The following is a 15,907-nucleotide window of genomic DNA, read 5'->3' as shown; positions in this document are numbered from 1 at the left end:
ATGAAGCCTCGAGAGATGAACCCTTTAGTGGACCAATTTGCTGGAGAACTTCAGTTCTTCATGAAGCCTAATCTCGCCATCACTACCTGCTGGTGTGGTTCCCTCCCTCTTTTGGAGCGGTCTCTTGAAGTTACTTTTACTTTTAATCTTTGTTTTTCCTCAACTGGACACGTTAATAATCCAATATCAGTATTCTGTCTTGTAGTTGTCACACACACACACACATACACATACACGCACACCACACACACACACACACACACACACACACACACACACACACACACACACACACACACACATACACATACACGTACACACACACACACACACACACACACACACACACACACACACACACACACACACACACACACTGTCCCTGAAAGTGATTCATCATTCTGAGATAAGCGAACAGAAATAGCACAATGACTCCATGTGTGTGTCGACCAATCGGGTAACGACCTCCTGGTGACATCACAGTGATGCAGAACCAGGGATAAACACTAGATGATGACGTAGATGAAACACACACACGTTGAGGATTTCATTTTTTTATTTACACAACCACAGCAAAATAATTTCAACCTTTACAACTATACTTTACTAGAATCTGATTCTGTTTAACATTTGATTTCGTATTTTCAAACGAAACAACTTGTAATGTATTATACATAAAAAGATATATGTAAATGTTTCATACATATACAGATTTCCTTCTTCATTGGTATGCAAATAAAGTTATTCAAAAGAAAAAAATCACAGCAGGTTACACATTGAAAGGTTATCCTACATCATCCGGTTATGGAGGCTTTAAATGTTCATAACAAAGAAAATTATACAAAAACAGAAACTAAATCACTCAAACTGCCTCGACAATAAAGAACATTATAAACTAAAAAAGACAAGTTACTCTAACTTCTAACTGTTTAAATTAACTTGCGTGTAAATACTCCACAATCTAAAAATGCTACTCCTTTTGTGTGACCCAGTGGAAACCTCCTTAAATAATAAAATCAATACTAAACTATTTACAATTAGAGTTCGGAAAATTCTCCGAAGACTTTAAAGCTCTTCTCCCCTCTAGCTGTGATGTCACGCGCTCTAGCTCTGAACATTACATCCAATACACACCCATTATAAACTCAGAAAAAGTCTGAAAACAGCATAAAACTTAAGCTGTGATAATTCAAAGACTGTAAAAGACATCAGAAATCTGAATGTAAGTTTAATAGTCCAATAGTCTTGTAACCCGTTTAAAGTTTAAATGGTGTCTGTAGCTGAAAGTATGCGGGAGCAGTAGCATTTCAAAGTGGAGTATGTTTAAGAGGATTTGAAGATTTTCTCCATTGAGGTCCATTGTAAAAGCTTAATATTTTAAAAAGTATAATTGGTGGAGAAAAAAAGTTGAATGTCAACACTAATGACTACGGAAGCCCTGAAAGGCAAGCGAGAACATTTATTTTTAGGCAGATTTTTACAATTTTTTCTTTTCCTCTAAGAAAAAACAGGTGAAAAAGTCAAAAATGTAGGCAGATTTTTCGAAGTCACTTTTTTTCTTTTCCTTTTAGGGAAAACAGATTGTGTTTGTTGTTGTAATACTTGCTTCGACCACCAGAGGGCACCACTACTACTTTCTAAGTAGCATTCAGGTTTTCTTCCGGTTGAGATTTAATTTCACCATGCACTCTAAACACAAGGTCTGTACAGACGTTTCAACGGCATTGTGTTGCTAGGCAACAGAAACTTTGAAAAATCAGCCTAAATTTTTTTCCACCTGTTTCCCCTAAGAGACAAAAAAAAAGTAAGTTAGAAAAATCGGCCTAAAAAAAATTGTCTCGCAAAAAATCTTGTAAAATCTTAATAGTCGTCATCCACGTTTGGTAAAATCTTAATAGGCAATTCACCGCTATTGCTAAAGTATGGAAACAGCTTCTCAGGGAAAGTGTGTGTGAAGGTGAGTATGTGTGTGTTAGTATCAAGATCAGAGAACGAAAGCAATCCTCTGTTACAGTCCAGATTCACTCTGATCCTCTGGAGCTTCTTCGGCACTGGGAGGACGATTGGACTGCTTGATGATGGGAAGCCTTTATATCTACCTTTACAGAATCCTATTCTCCAGAGTCCAGACCATGTAATCCCTTTCCTCTGGACAGACTTGTTTGCCACACCCAGAAACCAGCATTTACTGTCTCCAACCTCAACGTCCCAGCTGTGAGCCCCTGAGTTAAAGCCCTCAGAGCCCAGGACAGGGTGTGAGGAGTCAAACCTCTCTGGATTATTAGGAAGTTTCTGTTTGTCTCCTCGTCTCACACTGGTCAGATCTTCAGACAGGATGAGGTCTGGACTAGCAGTGTTTGGGTCCAGAATCACAGGAGTGTAGGAGATCATGTCCATCATCTTGTTCCAGATGTTGAAGGCGAGGTTGCCCAGGTGTTTGGCCTGGTCTATCAGAGTTCCTGAGAGCAGCTGTGGATCCTTCAACAGGGGGCGCTGCTGGACTCTTTCCACTGCAGCCTTGTACTTGAGCAGGAATGAGACGTCTCCAGCTCTCAGCTCGTCCTCTGTTGCTCTGACTGTGTCTGAAAGAGCTGCTATCTCTTTGTTCAGAACCTCCATCTTCTCCTTCGTGACCTGACTCTTCTGCTCCTCTTCCACCCTCAGTGCTGCAATCCTGACCTCCTCTTCCTCTTCTAGAAACTGGTGAAGCTTCTTAAACTGCTCCTTAATCTGCCTCTCTGCGTGTCGAGCCTGGACCTTCATGTGTTCTGCTGTTTCATCATAGTTTCCTTTAACTTGTTTGAAGAGCTTCAGTTTGTCCTGTAAGGGCTTCAGGGATTTCTGCAGCTCCTCTTTATGATCCTGTGCAACTTCACTGATGGGTCTGAACCTGTGGTCGTTGTGTGTTTTTGAACACACGCAGATGACACACACCGGCTGCTGATGGTCCAGACAGAAGAGTTTGAGTTTCTCAGAGTGCAGACTGCAGAGAGTCTCTGAAGATCTCTCCAGTAAGACGGCCTCACACAGGTTCTTTAACGCCAAACTAACAGGTGGATCGCTCCTTGACGACCTCCTCTTACAAACTGGACACTCCTGTATTTGTTTCCCTCCCCACCAGTTCTGCAGGCAGTCTTTACAGAAGCTGTGGCTACACGACAGGACGACAGGATCTTTGAAGATGTCGTGGCAGATAGGACAGGAGAGATCCTCCTCTGGTATGGAAGCCATTGTGTTTGTAAAATGCTGAAAACAAAGCAGGCAGACAGCAAACTGCAAATCAGTCAGTCTGGCTTTTTATTCTATCAACTAGAGAGTTAACTGTAGTTTCCTTCTGTGGTGGTAAACTCACATTCAGTGTGTGAAGTCAGCAGCGGTTTGGAGCAGCAGTATCCCAGTTGTGTCCTCTCTCAGTGGAGGTTGTGAGTTTACTATCAAGGCAAACGTCACTCCGTCTGTTTCTCTACAAGTGGAAAATGAAACTTTGCGTTTCCTGAGTTGTTTCCAGTGAGTCAAGCGAAGGGGTGGAACTTCATATGTTGTAAATGCTCAGCTGATAACTGTGCCAGAGCAGAGGTTCATCTTGTGGCTCCAGGTGGGTGAGGTGCATTAGACTTGTACTGTAATGTGTAATCACAACCTACCTGGTTTGACTCCCGTCGGATCTTTGTTTCATGTTTTTCTCCCGTCATTTCCAGTCTGCTTATCACCAGAGACTACAAAACAAATCATGCTGGACAGATTGTTTCAGAGTCATCAGTCTCTTAGTGACATTGACAAGTTGGTCGCCTGATGGAGGTCAGAATTTGGCCTTTTGTTGTTTGGTGACGTGTCAAAACTTGAGTTGAATTGTAATTGTGATGAACTTTGGATGCTGCTGAAGTGAAGTCATGCAGTCGAACCGGTTCTGTTAAAACAAGTTCACATTGTTCTGTCACACTGGCGCTGAAAGAACCTCACCCTTATTAATGTGTCTGCCTGATTTAGAAACTGCACTGACTGATCATCTAATACAGCCAGAAAAAAATGTAAAAGAACTGTTCACTACTGTCCTTAATGTACGTTACAGTTGAACTAATGAGGCTGCAACTTATTTCTCTGGAGGACGGAACTTGCCAAAATAAAAAATAAATGAATAAATAAATGACTCAAAAAAATAAATAAATAGCATATAGCCAATTTATGCACTTTGACCCATGCTCTGACTCCATGACACACGTTGAGTGACAGACCCCTCATTTGCATAATGAGGCAGAAATGCATAAAGAAATGTATAAGGAAAAGAATACAGAAATAAATAAGTTTGAGGAAATAAATAAGGGGTGAAATGCAAAGAGAAAATTGTGCATAAATAAATACATTAAACAATAAACATAATATAAATAAAAAATAAATGCAAAAATAAATGAATAAATAAAAATTAAGTGCAAAAATAAATAAATACATTCTAAAAATAAATACATAGATAAGTAAAAGGGAAAATTGAACTGAAGAGTAAATAAATAAATATGGGAATTAATACAAAGATAAATAAATAAAGAAGCGAATTAAAACAAATATCAATTTATGTCACATTTGATCAATTAATTAATGGCTACATTCATTTTCAATATTATTTTTGCTACATTTAATGACATATTTATTTATTTATTTATGGAGTCATTTATTTATTCATGCATTTATTGTGTATTTTGGCAGGTTCTGTCCTCCGTACAGTGGGCGCTATATTGACCGAGAAAGTGAAATTCTAAGGAGCCGTGCCAGCAGTGCCTACATGTACCAGGATGCATTGCACGGGAGCTTCTGAGGCCCAGAGGGTCCCCACCAGCCATACCCTCTTGCACAGCTAATGCAGCCTCAGCTTCTCTCCGCTGCCTTCCTTCGGCAGTATACTTTGGCTCTAATAAATACTGCTGAATATCCGAGTCAGCTAAAACACGGTAACATGTTTTTGTTTTATCAGCTTCTCTGTCTTCTAGTTTTGTGTCAAAGTCCATGTTGTCTCACTGCCTGGTTGGCTGGTGATCAGAGACAGAACAACACAACCACCTGGTGACATCACAGTGAAACAGAAATAACTACGGATAAACACTAGATGACGACGTAGATGAAACACACATTTCATATTTCTATCTGAAGTGGAAACATTCAGGATTTTATTTATACAATTGCAGCAAAGACATTCCAACCTATAAAACTGTACTACACTAGAAACTGATTCGGTTTAACATTTGATATTCAAACAAAACAACTCGTAATGTATTATACATAAAAATGAATAAATAAATGTTACTGATATAACGCATCTCAGTCATGGTGCAGCAGTGTGAACAACATCAAGTGTGCACTCGCTCAGTGGAGTATTTAAGGTATTTAATATATAAGGCGATCATACATCATCCGTTATGGAGGCTTTAAATGTTCATAACAAAGAAAATGATACATTATAAACTAAAAAAAGACAACTTACTCTAACTGCAGTATTTCTATTCTGATGTTGATAAGAAAATGACTGAAACATAATGATCTTAAACTATTATACACCACTAGTGATACTTAGAAAACACTTAACTTCTGAGTATCTCTGCTCCTTATGTGTGACACAGTGGAAAACCTCATTAAAATAATTAAAAAACAATACTAAACTGTTTACAATGAGAGGAAAAGCAGAGACAACGTTAGTTTCTTAATCACCGGCATCACAAAAAAATCTGAACACAAAAATAAGACAAACTGAGTGACAAAGTAGAATTAAAATCATTTTCATCGGTACAGTTTTCACATTATCTATTTCAGTTCTCCTGATTGACTATTCATTAAGGGTCAAATACAATAAAATAGCATTAGATTAAAAGAGATGGAACCAACTGATTGCTGTACTGTATGTGTGTTATCATCATCCTTAGTATCCAAAATCACTGCAGCCTCTGTCGTCGTCATCCACGTCTGGTAAAATGTTAATAGGCAATTCATCTCTATTGCTAAAGTATGGAAACAGCTTCTCAGTGATAGTGCATGTGAAGGTGTGTATGTGTGTGTTAGTATCAGGATCAGAGAACGACAGTTTTCCTCTGTTCCAGTCCAGATTGACTCTGATCCTCTGGAGCTTCTCCATCACTGGGAGGACGACTGGTTTGACTGATGGAGGGAAGGCTTTATATTTACCATTAGATAATCCTATTCTCCAGATTCCAGACTGTATCTTCCATTTCCTCCCTACAGACTCTGCTGCCACACCCAGAGACCAGCATGTACTGTCTCCAACCTCAACGTCCCAGCTGTGAGTCCCTGAGTTAAAGCCCTCAGAGCCCAGGACAGGGTGAAAGTAATCAAACCTCTCCGGGTTTTCAGGAAGTTTCTGTTTCTTTCCTCGTCTCACACTGGTCAGATCTTCAGACAGGATGAGGTCTGGATCAGCGGTGTTAGGGTCCAGAATCACAGGAGTGTAGGAGAACATGTCCTTCATCTTTTTCCAGATGTTGAAGGTGAGGTTGCCCAGGTGTTTGGCCTGGTCTATCAGAGCTCCTGAGAGCAGCTGTGGATCCTCCAGCAGGGGCTGCTGCTGGACTCTTTCCACTGCAGCCTTGTAGTTGAGCAGGAATGAGACGTCTCCAGCTCTCAGCTCGTCCTCTGTTGCTCTAACTGTGTCCGAAAGAGCTGCTATCTCTCTGCTCAGAGCCTCCATCTTCTCCTTCATCACCTGACTCTTCTGCTCCTCTTCCTCCCTCAGTGCAGCCATCCTGGCCTCCTCTTCCTCTTCTAGAAACTGGTGAAGCTTCTTAAACTGCTCCTTAATCTGCCTCTCTGCGTGTCGAGCCTGGACCTTCATGTGTTCTGCTGTTTCATCATAGTTTCCTTTAACTTGTTTGAAGAGCTTCAGTTTGTCCTGTAAGGGCTTCAGGGATTTCTGCAGCTCCTCTTTATGATCCTGTGCAACTTCACTGATGGGTCTGAACCTGTGGTCGTTGTGTGTTTTTGAACACACGCAGATGACACACACCGGCTGCTGATGGTCCAGACAGAAGAGTTTGAGTTTCTCAGAGTGCAGACTGCAGAGAGTCTCTGAAGATCTCTCCAGTAAGACGGCCTCACACAGGTTCTTTAACGCCAAACTAACAGGTGGATCGCTCCTTGACGACCTCCTCTTACAAACTGGACACTCCTGTATTTGTTTCCCTCCCCACCAGTTCTGCAGGCAGTCTTTACAGAAGCTGTGGCTACACGACAGGACGACAGGATCTTTGAAGATGTCGTGGCAGATAGGACAGGAGAGATCCTCCTCTGGTATGGAAGCCATTGTGTTTGTAAAATGCTGAAAACAAAGCAGGCAGACAGCAAACTGCAAATCAGTCAGTCTGGCTTTTTATTCTATCAACTAGAGAGTTAACTGTAGTTTCCTTCTGTGGTGGTAAACTCACATTCAGTGTGTGAAGTCAGCAGCGGTTTGGAGCAGCAGTATCCCAGTTGTGTCCTCTCTCAGTGGAGGTTGTGAGTTTACTATCAAGGCAAACGTCACTCCGTCTGTTTCTCTACAAGTGGAAAATGAAACTTTGCGTTTCCTGAGTTGTTTCCAGTGAGTCAAGCGAAGGGGTGGAACTTCATATGTTGTAAATGCTCAGCTGATAACTGTGCCAGAGCAGAGGTTCATCTTGTGGCTCCAGGTGGGTGAGGTGCATTAGACTTGTACTGTAATGTGTAATCACAACCTACCTGGTTTGACTCCCGTCGGATCTTTGTTTCATGTTTTTCTCCCGTCATTTCCAGTCTGCTTATCACCAGAGACTACAAAACAAATCATGCTGGACAGATTGTTTCAGAGTCATCAGTCTCTTAGTGACATTGACAAGTTGGTCGCCTGATGGAGGTCAGAATTTGGCCTTTTGTTGTTTGGTGACGTGTCAAAACTTGAGTTGAATTGTAATTGTGATGAACTTTGGATGCTGCTGAAGTGAAGTCATGCAGTCGAACCGGTTCTGTTAAAACAAGTTCACATTGTTCTGTCACACTGGCGCTGAAAGAACCTCACCCTTATTAATGTGTCTGCCTGATTTAGAAACTGCACTGACTGATCATCTAATACAGCCAGAAAAAAATGTAAAAGAACTGTTCACTACTGTCCTTAATGTACGTTACAGTTGAACTAATGAGGCTGCAACTTATTTCTCTGGAGGACGGAACTTGCCAAAATAAAAAATAAATGAATAAATAAATGACTCAAAAAAATAAATAAATAGCATATAGCCAATTTATGCACTTTGACCCATGCTCTGACTCCATGACACACGTTGAGTGACAGACCCCTCATTTGCATAATGAGGCAGAAATGCATAAAGAAATGTATAAGGAAAAGAATACAGAAATAAATAAGTTTGAGGAAATAAATAAGGGGTGAAATGCAAAGAGAAAATTGTGCATAAATAAATACATTAAACAATAAACATAATATAAATAAAAAATAAATGCAAAAATAAATGAATAAATAAAAATTAAGTGCAAAAATAAATAAATACATTCTAAAAATAAATACATAGATAAGTAAAAGGGAAAATTGAACTGAAGAGTAAATAAATAAATATGGGAATTAATACAAAGATAAATAAATAAAGAAGCGAATTAAAACAAATATCAATTTATGTCACATTTGATCAATTAATTAATGGCTACATTCATTTTCAATATTATTTTTGCTACATTTAATGACATATTTATTTATTTATTTATGGAGTCATTTATTTATTCATGCATTTATTGTGTATTTTGGCAGGTTCTGTCCTCCGTACAGTGGGCGCTATATTGACCGAGAAAGTGAAATTCTAAGGAGCCGTGCCAGCAGTGCCTACATGTACCAGGATGCATTGCACGGGAGCTTCTGAGGCCCAGAGGGTCCCCACCAGCCATACCCTCTTGCACAGCTAATGCAGCCTCAGCTTCTCTCCGCTGCCTTCCTTCGGCAGTATACTTTGGCTCTAATAAATACTGCTGAATATCCGAGTCAGCTAAAACACGGTAACATGTTTTTGTTTTATCAGCTTCTCTGTCTTCTAGTTTTGTGTCAAAGTCCATGTTGTCTCACTGCCTGGTTGGCTGGTGATCAGAGACAGAACAACACAACCACCTGGTGACATCACAGTGAAACAGAAATAACTACGGATAAACACTAGATGACGACGTAGATGAAACACACATTTCATATTTCTATCTGAAGTGGAAACATTCAGGATTTTATTTATACAATTGCAGCAAAGACATTCCAACCTATACAACTGTACTACACTAGAAACTGATTCGGTTTAACATTGATATTCAAACAAAACAACTCGTAATGTATTATACATAAAAATGAATAAATAAATGTTACTGATATAACGCATCTCAGTCATGGTGCAGCAGTGTGAACAACTTCAAGTGTGCACTCGCTCAGTGGAGTATTTAAGGTATTTAATATATAAGGCGATCATACATCATCCGTTATGGAGGCTTTAAATGTTCATAACAAAGAAAATGATACATTATAAACTAAAAAAAGACAACTTACTCTAACTGCAGTATTTCTATTCTGATGTTGATAAGAAAATGACTGAAACATAATGATCTTAAACTATTATACACCACTAGTGATACTTAGAAAACACTTAACTTCTGAGTATCTCTGCTCCTTATGTGTGACACAGTGGAAAACCTCATTAAAATAATTAAAAAACAATACTAAACTGTTTACAATGAGAGGAAAAGCAGAGACAACGTTAGTTTCTTAATCACCGGCATCACAAAAAAATCTGAACACAAAAATAAGACAAACTGAGTGACAAAGTAGAATTAAAATCATTTTCATCGGTACAGTTTTCACATTATCTATTTCAGTTCTCCTGATTGACTATTCATTAAGGGTCAAATACAATAAAATAGCATTAGATTAAAAGAGATGGAACCAACTGATTGCTGTACTGTATGTGTGTTATCATCATCCTTAGTATCCAAAATCACTGCAGCCTCTGTCGTCGTCATCCACGTCTGGTAAAATGTTAATAGGCAATTCATCTCTATTGCTAAAGTATGGAAACAGCTTCTCAGTGATAGTGCATGTGAAGGTGTGTATGTGTGTGTTAGTATCAGGATCAGAGAACGACAGTTTTCCTCTGTTCCAGTCCAGATTGACTCTGATCCTCTGGAGCTTCTCCATCACTGGGAGGACGACTGGTTTGACTGATGGAGGGAAGGCTTTATATTTACCATTAGATAATCCTATTCTCCAGATTCCAGACTGTATCTTCCATTTCCTCCCTACAGACTCTGCTGCCACACCCAGAGACCAGCATGTACTGTCTCCAACCTCAACGTCCCAGCTGTGAGCCCCAGAGTTAAAGCCCTCAGAGCCCAGGACAGGGTGAAAGTAATCAAACCTCTCCGGGTTTTCAGGAAGTTTCTGTTTCTTTCCTCGTCTCACACTGGTCAGATCTTCAGACAGGATGAGGTCTGGATCAGCGGTGTTAGGGTCCAGAATCACAGGAGTGTAGGAGACCATGTCCTTCATCTTGTTCCAGATGTTGAAGGTGAGGTTGCCCAGGTGTTTGGCCTGGTCTATCAGAGCTCCTGAGAGCAGCTGTGGATCCTCCAACAGGGGGCGCTGCTGGACTCTTTCCACTGCAGCCTTGTAGTTGTGCAGGAATGAGACGTCTTCAGCTCTCAGCTCGTCCTCTGTTGCTCTAACTGTGTCCGAAAGAGCTGCTATCTCTCTGCTCAGAGCCTCCATCTTCTCCTTCATCACCTGACTCTTCTGCTCCTCTTCCTCCCTCAGTGCAGCCATCCTGGCCTCCTCTTCCTCTTCTAGAAACTGGTGAAGCTTCTTAAACTGCTCCTTAATCTGCCTCTCTGCGTGTCGGGCCTGGACCTTCAGGTATTCTGCTGTTTGGTCACAGTTTCCTTTAACTTGTTCCAAGAGCTTCAGTTTGTCCTGTAAGGGCTTCAGGGACTTCTGCAACTCCTCTTTATGATCCTGTGCAGCTTCACTGATGGGTCTGAACCTGTGGTTGTTGTGTGTTTTTGAATCTCTGCAGACGAGACACACCGGCTGCTGATGGTCCAGGCAGAAGAGTTTGAGTTTCTCAGAGTGCAGACTGCAGAGATCCTCTGAACCTCTCTCCGGCCTCACACAGGTTCTTTAACGCCAAGTTTCGAGGTGGATCGCTCCTTGACGACCTCCTCTTACAAACTGGACACTCCTGTATTTGTTTCCCTCCCCACCAGCTCTGCAGGCAGTCTTTACAGAAGCTGTGGCGACACGACAGGATGACAGGATCTTTGAAGATGTCCTGGCAGATAGGACAGGAGAGATCCTCCTCTAGTGCTGAAGCCAATTGCAGAACAATCAAACAGGAGGAAAACCTGCTGTTAGTGATGTTACTTGATGTGCCGAGGCTTCGGAGCGTGTGTCGAGTAATCCAGGAAGTTTTCTGTGAAGCGCGCGTCGAGGCTTGTATGGTTTTAGACCAATGACGTCATTGAAGATGCCCGTAGCCGAAATACAGTTGAGAACTTATTAATCCATGTATAAAAACGAATAATGTCTCCCAGCTATCATTTTCCTTTAGTTACACAAGCACATTCACTGCCCTGTGCCCGCTTAAACCTCTGCCACATTATCTGGAGGATATGTGCCTGTTTTACACTCTTTGACTGACAGGTGGTTTCAAGTCCAGATGAAGTCCAGATGAAGCCTCGAGAGATGAACCCTTTAGTGGACCAATTTGCTGGAGAACTTCAGTTCTTCATGAAGCCTAATCTCGCCATCACTACCTGCTGGTGTGGTTCCCTCCCTCTTTTGGAGCGGTCTCTTGAAGTTACTTTTACTTTTAATCTTTGTTTTTCCTCAACTGGACACGTTAATAATCCAATATCAGTATTCTGTCTTGTAGTTGTCACACACACACACACATACACATACACGCACACACACACACACACACACACACACACACACACACACACACACACACACACACACACACACATACACATACACGTACACACACACACACACACACACACACACACACACACACACACACACACACACACACACACACTGTCCCTGAAAGTGATTCATCATTCTGAGATAAGCGAACAGAAATAGCACAATGACTCCATGTGTGTGTCGACCAATCGGGTAACGACCTCCTGGTGACATCACAGTGATGCAGAACCAGGGATAAACACTAGATGATGACGTAGATGAAACACACACACGTTGAGGATTTCATTTTTTTATTTACACAACCACAGCAAAATAATTTCAACCTTTACAACTATACTTTACTAGAATCTGATTCTGTTTAACATTTGATTTCGTATTTTCAAACGAAACAACTTGTAATGTATTATACATAAAAAGATATATGTAAATGTTTCATACATATACAGATTTCCTTCTTCATTGGTATGCAAATAAAGTTATTCAAAAGAAAAAAATCACAGCAGGTTACACATTGAAAGGTTATCCTACATCATCCGGTTATGGAGGCTTTAAATGTTCATAACAAAGAAAATTATACAAAAACAGAAACTAAATCACTCAAACTGCCTCGACAATAAAGAACATTATAAACTAAAAAAGACAAGTTACTCTAACTTCTAACTGTTTAAATTAACTTGCGTGTAAATACTCCACAATCTAAAAATGCTACTCCTTTTGTGTGACCCAGTGGAAACCTCCTTAAATAATAAAATCAATACTAAACTATTTACAATTAGAGTTCGGAAAATTCTCCGAAGACTTTAAAGCTCTTCTCCCCTCTAGCTGTGATGTCACGCGCTCTAGCTCTGAACATTACATCCAATACACACCCATTATAAACTCAGAAAAAGTCTGAAAACAGCATAAAACTTAAGCTGTGATAATTCAAAGACTGTAAAAGACATCAGAAATCTGAATGTAAGTTTAATAGTCCAATAGTCTTGTAACCCGTTTAAAGTTTAAATGGTGTCTGTAGCTGAAAGTATGCGGGAGCAGTAGCATTTCAAAGTGGAGTATGTTTAAGAGGATTTGAAGATTTTCTCCATTGAGGTCCATTGTAAAAGCTTAATATTTTAAAAAGTATAATTGGTGGAGAAAAAAAGTTGAATGTCAACACTAATGACTACGGAAGCCCTGAAAGGCAAGCGAGAACATTTATTTTTAGGCAGATTTTTACAATTTTTTCTTTTCCTCTAAGAAAAAACAGGTGAAAAAGTCAAAAATGTAGGCAGATTTTTCGAAGTCACTTTTTTTCTTTTCCTTTTAGGGAAAACAGATTGTGTTTGTTGTTGTAATACTTGCTTCGACCACCAGAGGGCACCACTACTACTTTCTAAGTAGCATTCAGGTTTTCTTCCGGTTGAGATTTAATTTCACCATGCACTCTAAACACAAGGTCTGTACAGACGTTTCAACGGCATTGTGTTGCTAGGCAACAGAAACTTTGAAAAATCAGCCTAAATTTTTTTCCACCTGTTTCCCCTAAGAGACAAAAAAAAAGTAAGTTAGAAAAATCGGCCTAAAAAAAATTGTCTCGCAAAAAATCTTGTAAAATCTTAATAGTCGTCATCCACGTTTGGTAAAATCTTAATAGGCAATTCACCGCTATTGCTAAAGTATGGAAACAGCTTCTCAGGGAAAGTGTGTGTGAAGGTGAGTATGTGTGTGTTAGTATCAAGATCAGAGAACGAAAGCAATCCTCTGTTACAGTCCAGATTCACTCTGATCCTCTGGAGCTTCTTCGGCACTGGGAGGACGATTGGACTGCTTGATGATGGGAAGCCTTTATATCTACCTTTACAGAATCCTATTCTCCAGAGTCCAGACCATGTAATCCCTTTCCTCTGGACAGACTTGTTTGCCACACCCAGAAACCAGCATTTACTGTCTCCAACCTCAACGTCCCAGCTGTGAGCCCCTGAGTTAAAGCCCTCAGAGCCCAGGACAGGGTGTGAGGAGTCAAACCTCTCTGGATTATTAGGAAGTTTCTGTTTGTCTCCTCGTCTCACACTGGTCAGATCTTCAGACAGGATGAGGTCTGGACTAGCAGTGTTTGGGTCCAGAATCACAGGAGTGTAGGAGATCATGTCCATCATCTTGTTCCAGATGTTGAAGGCGAGGTTGCCCAGGTGTTTGGCCTGGTCTATCAGAGTTCCTGAGAGCAGCTGTGGATCCTTCAACAGGGGGCGCTGCTGGACTCTTTCCACTGCAGCCTTGTACTTGAGCAGGAATGAGACGTCTCCAGCTCTCAGCTCGTCCTCTGTTGCTCTGACTGTGTCTGAAAGAGCTGCTATCTCTTTGTTCAGAACCTCCATCTTCTCCTTCGTGACCTGACTCTTCTGCTCCTCTTCCACCCTCAGTGCTGCAATCCTGACCTCCTCTTCCTCTTCTAGAAACTGGTGAAGCTTCTTAAACTGCTCCTTAATCTGCCTCTCTGCGTGTCGAGCCTGGACCTTCATGTGTTCTGCTGTTTCATCATAGTTTCCTTTAACTTGTTTGAAGAGCTTCAGTTTGTCCTGTAAGGGCTTCAGGGATTTCTGCAGCTCCTCTTTATGATCCTGTGCAACTTCACTGATGGGTCTGAACCTGTGGTCGTTGTGTGTTTTTGAACACACGCAGATGACACACACCGGCTGCTGATGGTCCAGACAGAAGAGTTTGAGTTTCTCAGAGTGCAGACTGCAGAGAGTCTCTGAAGATCTCTCCAGTAAGACGGCCTCACACAGGTTCTTTAACGCCAAACTAACAGGTGGATCGCTCCTTGACGACCTCCTCTTACAAACTGGACACTCCTGTATTTGTTTCCCTCCCCACCAGTTCTGCAGGCAGTCTTTACAGAAGCTGTGGCTACACGACAGGACGACAGGATCTTTGAAGATGTCGTGGCAGATAGGACAGGAGAGATCCTCCTCTGGTATGGAAGCCATTGTGTTTGTAAAATGCTGAAAACAAAGCAGGCAGACAGCAAACTGCAAATCAGTCAGTCTGGCTTTTTATTCTATCAACTAGAGAGTTAACTGTAGTTTCCTTCTGTGGTGGTAAACTCACATTCAGTGTGTGAAGTCAGCAGCGGTTTGGAGCAGCAGTATCCCAGTTGTGTCCTCTCTCAGTGGAGGTTGTGAGTTTACTATCAAGGCAAACGTCACTCCGTCTGTTTCTCTACAAGTGGAAAATGAAACTTTGCGTTTCCTGAGTTGTTTCCAGTGAGTCAAGCGAAGGGGTGGAACTTCATATGTTGTAAATGCTCAGCTGATAACTGTGCCAGAGCAGAGGTTCATCTTGTGGCTCCAGGTGGGTGAGGTGCATTAGACTTGTACTGTAATGTGTAATCACAACCTACCTGGTTTGACTCCCGTCGGATCTTTGTTTCATGTTTTTCTCCCGTCATTTCCAGTCTGCTTATCACCAGAGACTACAAAACAAATCATGCTGGACAGATTGTTTCAGAGTCATCAGTCTCTTAGTGACATTGACAAGTTGGTCGCCTGATGGAGGTCAGAATTTGGCCTTTTGTTGTTTGGTGACGTGTCAAAACTTGAGTTGAATTGTAATTGTGATGAACTTTGGATGCTGCTGAAGTGAAGTCATGCAGTCGAACCGGTTCTGTTAAAACAAGTTCACATTGTTCTGTCACACTGGCGCTGAAAGAACCTCACCCTTATTAATGTGTCTGCCTGATTTAGAAACTGCACTGACTGATCATCTAATACAGCCAGAAAAAAATGTAAAAGAACTGTTCACTACTGTCCTTAATGTACGTTACAGTTGAACTAATGAGGCTGCAACTTATTTCTCTGGAGGACGGAACTTGCCAAAATAAAAAATAAATGAATAAATAAATGACTCAAAAAAATAAATAAATAGCATATAGCCAATTTATGCACTTTGACCCATGCT

General features: G+C 41.0%; 3 protein-coding genes and 1 pseudogene across 3 annotated transcripts; all 4 read right to left on the bottom strand.

Moving 5' to 3' along the window:
* Window positions 1–1,860: 1,860 nt before the first annotated feature.
* On the bottom strand, window positions 1,861–3,491 carry LOC141778365 (E3 ubiquitin-protein ligase TRIM35-like). The gene has a single exon (XM_074652591.1). It carries the CDS (start codon window positions 3,229–3,231, stop codon window positions 1,861–1,863), a length of 1,371 nt encoding a protein of 456 aa, XP_074508692.1. The 5' UTR covers window positions 3,232–3,491.
* Window positions 3,492–5,126: 1,635 nt separating this feature from the next.
* Window positions 5,127–7,557, bottom strand: LOC141774737 (nuclear factor 7, ovary-like). The gene has a single exon (XM_074647539.1). The coding sequence runs from the start codon at window positions 7,295–7,297 to the stop codon at window positions 5,903–5,905; it is 1,395 nt and encodes a 464-aa protein (XP_074503640.1). The 5' UTR covers window positions 7,298–7,557; the 3' UTR covers window positions 5,127–5,902.
* Window positions 7,558–9,454: 1,897 nt separating this feature from the next.
* Window positions 9,455–12,504, bottom strand: LOC141778357 (nuclear factor 7, ovary-like; annotated as a pseudogene).
* A 1,062-nt stretch (window positions 12,505–13,566) lies between these two features.
* On the bottom strand, window positions 13,567–15,197 carry LOC141778350 (E3 ubiquitin-protein ligase TRIM35-like). The gene has a single exon (XM_074652567.1). The coding sequence runs from the start codon at window positions 14,935–14,937 to the stop codon at window positions 13,567–13,569; it is 1,371 nt and encodes a 456-aa protein (XP_074508668.1). The 5' UTR covers window positions 14,938–15,197.
* Between the last annotated feature and the right edge of the window lie 710 nt (window positions 15,198–15,907).

Source organism: Sebastes fasciatus, chromosome 1 (assembly GCF_043250625.1).
Source record: "Sebastes fasciatus isolate fSebFas1 chromosome 1, fSebFas1.pri, whole genome shotgun sequence".
Taxonomy (NCBI): Eukaryota; Metazoa; Chordata; class Actinopteri; order Perciformes; family Sebastidae; genus Sebastes; species Sebastes fasciatus.
This window is presented reverse-complemented; position numbering and strand designations above follow the sequence as displayed.